General features: G+C 34.8%; 1 protein-coding gene across 2 annotated transcripts in view; it reads right to left on the reverse strand.

Moving 5' to 3' along the window:
• LOC110094959 (protein SGT1 homolog) overlaps positions 1 to 10024 on the reverse strand; it is a 28623-nt gene that overhangs the window by 5119 nt on the left and 13480 nt on the right. The window contains exons 4-7 of one of the 2 annotated variants that reach the window (XM_020820314.2): positions 2467 to 2620; positions 1445 to 1541; positions 1249 to 1314; positions 574 to 712 (exon numbers count right to left, since the gene is read on the reverse strand). In XM_020820314.2, the coding sequence (XP_020675973.1) occupies positions 574 to 712; positions 1249 to 1314; positions 1445 to 1541; positions 2467 to 2620 (456 nt within the window). Of the gene's footprint in view, positions 1 to 573; positions 713 to 1248; positions 1315 to 1444; positions 1542 to 2466; positions 2624 to 10024 lie in introns of both variants that reach the window. The other variant, XM_020820313.2, reaches the window with a different exon arrangement.

Consider the following 10024-nt stretch of genomic DNA (forward strand, 5'->3'; position numbering starts at 1 on the left):
ATTTTAAATCTTCTTTTCCAGTAATATACTAATATTATCTTAGAACAAATCATCAAATTCACAATTGACGTAATATTTTATTATTTTTTGACATTTTTGTCATTATTCATAATTTTAAATTGCTTTATTTTTATAATTTTTTAGGCTTACGCCTCGCCTCGCTTAGCCAAAACGCCTCGATTCCCGATTTCGCCTTTTAAAACGTTACTCTGGAAAAAATGAAAACATCGCATTAATTAGCTAATTCATTTTTAGATGCTTATAAATAAGAATATTTTAATATAACATGACTACATATGTATAGAAAAGAGTAAAAAATCGAATATCCAAAAATCATAGCATGGATAAAAAAATTAATGTAATCAACAGGATAAAGTAAACAACCCGCGTATTTAAATTAAAAAATAGATATAATAGCGAAAAGTAAATAACCCGCGTATTTAAATTAAAAAATAGATATAATAGCGAAGCTAGAACATTTTGAGCACACAAAATTCTCTAAAATATGTAAAATATAGCAACAAATATTAATGTCAATAATAACATAATGCATAATGTACAAATTCAAAGTACCTGATTGGACGATAATCTTTAGAGGAAGTGCTTTATCCTTATTATACTCTAAGGATGGCCATGAGGCAGCTTCAGCTTTTACAAGACGGATCTCAATTTTGGTAGGCAAAACAAAATATTTGCATTTTTCAGGAATAATCTGATAAAGCAACCATTAAAATAGTGAGAGCATAGCCACAACAAGAAGATAAAACACTATGAATGAAAATAATATCTCAGCAAAAGTTTGATCTCGTTGTAGGATTGTTCGTCATAATTATCTATGGGTGCTTCAAGAAAGAAGATATTCAGAACAACTTTTGGAAAATGAACAAGTAAACAAGGAATAAAAAATTCCTGATTATAAATCTATGCAATATATTTAAAGGACAACAGGTGAGAATATACCAAAGCTAATGCAGAAATGAAACCCTTACATCATGCTAGTGTCATAAGAAACTACAAAAGAAATAAGTCTATAGACTAAAATAATTAAAGCAACGAATAATTTAGATAAGCAAATATTCATTGCAGCATTGAAATCAACAAGATGTTGGAAATACACCAACAATAACAAAATATGGTAATGAAATGTTTTGTGAATGACAAAAACCATCAGCATGGAAACATGCAATATACGAAGCAAGAAAAAAGGAAAAAACAAGTTGGCATAAATAGCTAATGCCATCCTCATACCTTCCCAAATAGGCGAGGCTGAAAATGAAACGAGTCTGCACCAGGAATATCTATTGAAACGCTCAACTGAAAACATAGAAAATATCCCAGTATCAAACTAGAAGGCAGATCTTATGAATCATGGAAATCAAGTTCAGAAAACCAGAAAATACAAGTAGAACCAAAAATATATACAAGACCCCGTAAATAGACATACAATTTGTTCACCAAATTCAATATGCACATTTTTTGGTGGGATGCCCTTTGCAAAAATAGTCACAACTAATTCCATCGAGGTATTATAGAAATCTTGCCTGCACTTCAAAAAGATTAACAGTTAGAAATGAAACTGAAGCAAAAACAGATAATTATCATCATTAGCCTTATCCCAATTTTTTGGGGTCAGCTACTGAACCAATTACATTAAAACTTTAGCAAGAAAACAAAAATCTTGCAATATCAGCTCCTAAGAAAGGCAGGGCTATGAAAATATAAGTCTTTCTAATCATTTGGTTACACCACTTCTACTAAAGAAGCCCTAAAAGGTAAAGACAAAAAAAGACATGAAAAATATTACAATCTCAAAAGAATAACATTGCATGTGTAGGTTTCAGTGGCAAATCTTGCATCCCTCCATGCAGCTATATCTACTCTGATATATAATCACCATCATCAACAACAACAACAACAATAACAAAAATAGATCTAAAAAATCTAAAACGTGCACTCTTTTAATGATTTGATTACCCAATATCACAATCTTACCACTAGAGCTATTACTACTAAAATTATACTCCATGCATTCGATTTTAAATTTACTCAAATCAAAACTTTTACACTCTAAGGTTGAGCTTCATAATTCAAATTTTTCATCATCTCCCTCGCTAGCTAGTCTTATCAACAAGAAGAATATCATGCGCCAAGGTACATCCTCCAGCAAAGGTCTAAATAAGAATATCATGACCAAAACAAAAGGATATGAACTTAAAGCTGGTCCTTAATGTAATCCAACTGAAATAAGAAAATACTAGTTCTTTCATTGCAATGAATATTTGAAAAGACAAGGCGGTAATAGCAAATGTTAGGATAACATAATGGCACCAAAAATATCCTTCGAATACTCTAATAGAAAGTAAAACATGCAAAGAATTACCTAATAGATAGCAGGAAATGGAATCAAATACCGATTTAATTAAAAAAAGGAGTTGAGTCCCCAAATACTAAATAAAATTTAAATACCTAAATTTTGGTTTGCTTTTATCGAGGTCTTGAGAGTGATAGCCTACATCATGCGTGGACTGGCCATTAATAGTTGTCTCAACATTTACATCTGATGCAGACGTAGAGCTCTGTGAGGAATTAGGCAAAGCTGCCTTTGAAATATCTTTAGTTTCTTCTGTCAATAGAATGAAGAGTCAGAATCCTATGACTTGCAAAAGCAACAGTAGTCCACCAGAAAATTTAAGAAACAACATAGTTATTCATTAGACCCGAGAATACAAGACTGTCAAACTATTAAATCTTAAACATAAGTACAATAATTTTATCCACAAACATTAAATTTAAAACTGTGCCAGGATCTTACTATAGCTAAACTAAACACAGGAAACAATTAACAAGTGATAGCAAACAGTACAAGTTATGACATCAATCAGCATACGCTCTAGCAATAAAAGTATAGAAGATTGCATGACGCAAAGAGTATGGCACAGTTACAATATATTAAATATCAAAGAATGGCATCACTTTCAAGAAAAAAGGTCACACAAAGTTCAACGGTAATACAAGGGCTGCACAAAATTCAATATTAATGGGAAGGCAATACAAAGTTAAAGAATAATTTCCTCCTCAATTTTCAAGCTCTGATCAAATTTGTAAGACATGATTAAAACAGATTTGGTTAAAAAGCACCGCCATCTCTTAAATTTAACTTTTCTATGGTAATAAGACTTCATAGTATCAGCACTCACAACAAGGAGACAAAAATTAATCCCTGATAAGTTCTTGAAAATGAAAGAAAACAAATAAGTTTTGAATAAAAAACAACGCAACAGGTAAAAACTATCTAGCTAATTAACTGAGGGAGGACTAAGGCAGGTGATGGATCACAACGGCTAAGGGCTCCAAGGCATCTAAACTAAGCATGTCAAGACTAATTCAAGTGAGCTTTAATTAGCATATGATGTGGAAGTACTGGCCAGAAAATTATGCTGAGATCCATTGGAAGTATTTGGAAATATGAAAAAACAATATTGATACTTCAGTTTCAGGAAAAAAAAATGGATGCATAAATATCAGAAAGGTCAACGTAAAGATATGAATCCATTGCCAATACGCCAACAACATAATTCATGCTATACCATTACTCACAAATATTATGAAACACAGATTCAAATAAAAGACTGCTTGTCTGGCTTCAGCAAGGAGAAGACTGAATTAGAGTTAAGGTTTGGAGTTCAGGGATTAAATTACATGTTTAAATTTCGAAAAAAACATCTCTGCCAAAAGCAAGCATATCTATACTTCAATAATTTCTCAATAGTAACAGTTAAGGTTTCGAGCAAGGTTCCAAAAAGGTTCGAATAAGCTTCAAATTAGTCTTATTGCTCGAACATGGCTCAAACTTAGTTTGATCATGCATGTTCAGGCCCTTTTATATTGTGCTCAGTATCTTATATGAAATTGATTCATTTGAGATGTTTTACTATGTATGCAGATGACCACTCTAATTATATATATAAAGAGGTATTACACTTGGATAAAATTGATAGAGTTTTAAGGCATTTGAGTGTGTAGAAAGCGCTGAGGAATTCCACTTTAAGCAGCTTTTTAAATCTCCTGAGCGGTAGTTCCCTAGAGGCTAATTTATCATCCAATGTTGAGGATGTCATGAATGAGAAGATTGAGGATACTCCCTTGTGTTCAACATTAGACATGAAAATATAAAATTTTGAGTTGTTGAATTTGCACTTATCATTAGATTGGAATTTGGACAACTTTCATCTGCGAAGGAATTCAAGGAGATGAGCAAAAGTATTAGGCTTATTGAAAACTACTTGGAGACAAGAACTTTAAAAATGTAGACTTGGAGAAAGCATTCATAGCATGCCTAGGAGGGATGATATGTGTAAATGGTGGTTTGCTCACCCATGATAAGCAAAATGTTGTTATTTGTTGAGAAGCTTACCTTAGTTAAAGATAAAGCATTCTTTAGATGCCTATCGGGTGGGTTATCATGGGAGAGGACTTTAAAAATCCTAAATAAGAATATGATACTATAAGGCCATCGACTTCAAGAACAATGCCCCAGTCCAGTACACAATCATTAGATATGTCATAGTTTTATAGTAATAGGCTTATGAAGTTGTCTTATAACTGGGTAGAAAGTGTGTAGAATGCCTTGTATATAGAATGCCAAGGATGTTCAGCTGAAAGAACAACAAAGTGCTCACGATCAAAGATTTTCAATTTTTATTAAAAAATAAAAATGTAATTTATATTCAAAGTATTGCATTTTAAATTTAGTTTATGTTGATTATTACTATAAATTAGCATTCGATCTGCTTTGAATTATTTTTTGTAGGTGATTGTTAATTCTAAAGCAGTGACTAGAGCTGATGAAGAAGACATCTATAAGTTCACATGCTTCTCAATCTCTACTAGTTATTGTTAAGAAGAAGGTGACCTCCATAGATTTTGTAGGCAAGTGTGGTGGTCATACAGAGAAAAAAGCAGGAGCTGAAGAACAACCAACTGCTAGTCAATCCATGCCATCCTCAGATCACATATCAAGCATCTTTTTTTAGTTGTTAGAAAGTTGAAGAGCAACCAGCTGAGATTAAAGCATAATCAGCTGAGGTTGGAGCAGAAGTTGGATGCTCTAAGAAAGTTTATAGCAAGTTTTGTACAGAGAGAAGTGAAGATAAATAAAGGTAAGGAGTTTCTTGCTATTAACTCACCCATTCATGTTGGGGGGGGAGGGGGGTGAGTGGGTCCTATGAGGAAGGAGTAGGCTAGCATGGAGGTCCTTGACATTGATAATGTCATTCCTTCGGAGATTAAACATGATGTAATGCAAGAGGCATTAAAAGTTAGCCCGGCTATTGTTATTATATTTACAGATGATGCAGTGAAAGAGGTAGGAGATTTTAGCTATTATGCTTATGGATGATGTACTGTTAATAGATTAATGTTAGACCGGTCCAACCGGTCCACATGGGAATGGCCCAGGCAGAACAGAGACGGAAGTTCCGCCTCTCTTATACGTGCCGAATGCACATCCGGGTCCAATGGAGCTATTTAGGAAGGATTTTTGAGGGAGTTAGGAGTAAAATTTGAATGTAGGGACTGTTTAGATATTTCCTTTTGGATTGTATGCATTAAATAGTTTGTTTCCTAGGGTTACAACATCTTGAATTTGGCTGAAATTTGAGACCTCTTAAGTTTAGGTTTTTGGGCTCTAGAGGCATCTAGAGATTTGGGAGAGATAGATCCTCCTCTCGAATAGAGGATCAATTGTATCTTGTTATTTTTCTTCCATTAGTTTGATTATTGCAATAAAATTACTGTTTTTCTGATTTTTCCTTTGAATTTGTGGATCATTCTCACTGATTTCATCAAGATAGTTAAGTTTTACAGTTTTACTTGGGAATTCCAAGTATTTCCTAACAAATTGGTATCAGAGCTGTTCGATCCTAGCACCCATGGCTGGAAGAAAAGTAGAAGTATTGGAATGGGAGATTGGGAAATTGAAATCATATTGTGTAGAAAAGATTTCTGATTTCAAAAAGCTTTTTTCAATAATCCATAAGAAGATTGATGAGAAGTTTGACATCATGGAAGAGATGATAAGAAAGCGGCTCGAGTTCCAAACCAACGCAGCGTCGCCAAAGGTAAGGGGAACCACTAGTAACCAAGGGAGTGGAGGAAACCCTAATCTGACAAGGAGAGGGAAAGACCAGGAGGTGGAAATGTTGGGGGAAGAAGAGGGGATGCCACTTTTGGAGCCACTTCCAAGTGGGACTTTTAGTGGAGTTGCATAATTTGGAAAGAGAAAAAGATAGGGAGAAGATAGAAGCACCAGACATGATTCTACCACCCCTAAAATAGTATTGAGGGGTGTTCCACATGTTCAAGAGTTGAATCCTTCGCATGAACGCAAGTATACTATCATCTGGAAGGAAAGGAGTCCCACCTATCAATGTTCGTCTGTATTGTTAGCCCCAAATCCAGAATGAAGAGATTGGGAGATTAATCAAGGAGATGCTCAAGACAGGGATTGTTCAACCTAGTGTCTGTCCATTTTTCAATCCACTGGTATTAGTCAAGTGCTTCAACAGCAGTTTATTTGTTCCACCTTGAGAACAACTTTAAATCATATTTTAAGAAATGAAAGCCAAATGAAAGAAAATGTATGAGTACTTGATTCTGAGGAAACTCAAAGATATTCAAACTATCCTACAGTTGGCTTTACATTCTAAAATTATAATTTTATTTGTGTTGACCAATTTAATTTAGAAAGTTTGGCTCATATTCCAGCAACACATGTTAGAAAAAATGTCCGAAAGGTGAGAGCTTATGAGGTGACTCAAGTCAACAACAACCACGGATCCTAGAGTTGTGTGCCTTATACAAACCCAGAATAACAACAGACTCGACCTATGAGGTCTTCAAGCTTTAGCTCTTAAATGGATCTAGGGCTTCACCTAAGATAGGTTCATCCTTCTAATCCATCTCTTATATAACTGTGGTCAAAATAATACTTCTTAAGTCTATTAAATACTTTTTGAAAAATAAAAAGACTCAAACCTACAAAATATGAAGGGATTAGAAAGCAATTCATATGCAAAGCAAAAAAAAAAAACATCCCAGAAATATCTGGCACTTAGAGTGCGAAGCACTATCTCCAACCTATTAGCCATGCATCATGGGGGGTTTTTGAGCAGCACCTGCAAGCAAACAATATTGAATAATCATGATTTATTTTTACCCCATCTCAGACATGGTCACCAACATAAAAGAGCCTAAATCATAATCATCACACCAAAATATCAACCACATGCACAAAAAAGAAAAATCCTAATCCTAGCATGCCTAAGGGTTGTGCCCTAAGTGTGTGTGTGTTGGCTGTGATGTTGTGTGGTACATCACACTACAAATGATTCCTTGTTTTATTGTGGGAAGAACTCATGAAGCAGACACTGCTTGCTTTGAGTCAAGTCTGCTGCTTATGAAATCCTAAGATCCAATGATATAGACATTTAACATTTTGGGGTGGAATGATTCATCATTACATCAAAAGAAAATTATGTGATTTACATAATTTTAGAGTTCTCTTAATGTTTGTATAAGAGATAATTGTCCAATGAATAGGATAAGGTAGACAAACCTAAGGGTTTAACTTAAGACTTTGTGAAATTCACCTAATTGGATAAAGTGAGTTCCAATAAAAGAAAATTCCTAAAGGACATCTAAGGATTATATTTTAAATGTCATGGAAGGAGAAATCACTTATTTTGTTAAATGATAGGATACTTAAAATTTTGGTCTAAGGATTAGGGAGTTCTCTTTGGCTTTTGAGCAAATAGAGAAATGAGCAAACACTTAGTTTTTTGACTAAGGTTAGAAGGAATTCCTATGGCTTTTGTGCTAAGGAAAGGAGAAGGAGATGTTCAACCTATATCTTTTGTATTAAGGGTTGTCGAGTTCTCCTTAGCTTTAGAACTATAAGAAGAAATGAATGAAACTCATAGATTTAAGGCTAACAGTTTGAGGATTTGTAACTTAAGAGGCTACAAATCAAAATGATTTCCTTGAATTTTGATTCGAAGGAGGGGGAGGGGGGGGATTCATTTACTTAATTTGGGCTAAGCAAATGAAAGGAGATGGGTCTTAGATCCCATATTTGATAGCAATAGGGGTCACCAATTCATTTTGGATCAATAAGTGAGGAAGATAATTTGCAACTTTGGGGTTTCAAACCATAGGAGTTATCATTTAATTTTGTATTCAATGATAGATGTTTAATTTGCTTAATGTTAATAAAGTAAATACAAGAGGATGATATGTAGATTTGGACTACGAATCAAGAGGGGTTCTTTGAACTTTTGGGTGTCCAAAGAGAGATATTCATTCACCTAACTTGGGTTAAATGAATGAGAGGAAGCCAGAACTTTGATTCCTATGCTTAGGGTGAGATTATTTGTTGATTTGATTCAACAAATAAATTAGATGAGTGTATGTTTGATCTAATTAACATGGGTTAAGTGGATGTGGGGATTTCCTACAACTTTTGAGTTCATAGAAAATGGAAGGCAATATACAACTTGGAGGTTGCAAATCAAGGATGAATCATTGAATTTTGTCTTCAATGAGAATGATTATCTACCAAATTTGAGTTAGGTAAATATGAGAGGCTAAGATTGAAGTCCTATGCCTAAAAGGAATGATCACTGGTTGATTTTGTATTAATGATAAACAGCTTAGGATTTGGTCCTAAGAATTGCTAGTACTCTATTGGACTCTTTAAAGGTCATTTGAGAACCTCTAATATTGTCTTAGAAAGTAATAAGCAAGGAGATTATGATTTTGTGTTCCAACAAATGAAATGAAAGAACTTAAAATTTGGTTTTAAGTTCAAGAACTTGTGACATGATGTATTTAGGACTTTAAGGAAATCCAAAACATCTGTTGACCTCTATGCATTATCCAAAAGATAACCAAAATTTTCACATACCTGTTATACAAAGCTGGCCGCTCATCCCATGAATCCCGCAAGAAATCTTGGAAAACCTCGTATCGCTGCCAGCTCTGCCAAAATCCCGTAAATCCAGCTGAAACATCGCGTACCTCGGACTGCCGAAACGATCAAATCCCGCTGCAACTGCGATCACTTCTCCGTTATTCCCGTGAACCGGCCTCGATCGAGCGTCCGCAGAGGTCGTTAAATAGCGAAGGAAGGGAGGCTTCTCGGGCTGCTCTCTTCACGTCCGACCTCTCTCGCTCTCTGCTTCTCCTTCCCCTCTACTGAAGCTTCCTCTCTATCCCGACCAGAGACCGGAATCGACCTCCATCACGACTTCCGAACCCCAGCTGCTCTTCTCCCCCATTCGCAAATCTCTCACGCTGCCCACGACCTTCTCCAGATCCCGTCGGCTTCCTTTCATCCACGCAGAGAGAGAGAGAGAGAAAGAGAGAGAGAGGCCGAGAGCTCTTACCTGGCCGGCGCCTCCCTTGCCCGAGCTCCCTCTTCGGCTGCTTCCTCCCATAACTCCTCCCTTTCTCCGATCCCGACCACAAGCCACGATCGTCTCTTCCCACACGATCCCATCTCCTCTACCCGAGCCGCTCGATCCTGATCTCCAGACGACGCTCCCTTCTTGTCGTTTCGGAAATTACGACATTTTGATCTGAAGCAGCAACAGGAGCTTCGCCGGCTGTGAGGTAACTCCCTCCCTTTCACGCACTCGTTCGGCCAAATCCAGTAAACCGCCGAACTATAGAGAGAGGGAGAGGGATTATAAAGTAATTATAATTATTTTTAAATTAAAATTAATCATTATGATTAATTAAAATTAATTTTAATTAAATAATTATATTTAATTTAAATAGTTATAATTAAATAATTATAACTAATTTAATTAATTATAATTAATTTTAATTAAAATCAATTTTAGTTAGTTATAATTTATAATAGTTAATTATTATTAATTATTATTTATTAATTATAATTTATTAAAATTAATTAATATTCATTAGTTATAATTAAAGTAATTATAACTAATTATTTTAATTAATT

The sequence above is a fragment of the Dendrobium catenatum genome, unplaced genomic scaffold, assembly GCF_001605985.2.
Source record: "Dendrobium catenatum unplaced genomic scaffold, ASM160598v2 fragScaff_scaffold_501, whole genome shotgun sequence".
Classification (NCBI taxonomy): domain Eukaryota; kingdom Viridiplantae; phylum Streptophyta; class Magnoliopsida; order Asparagales; family Orchidaceae; genus Dendrobium; species Dendrobium catenatum.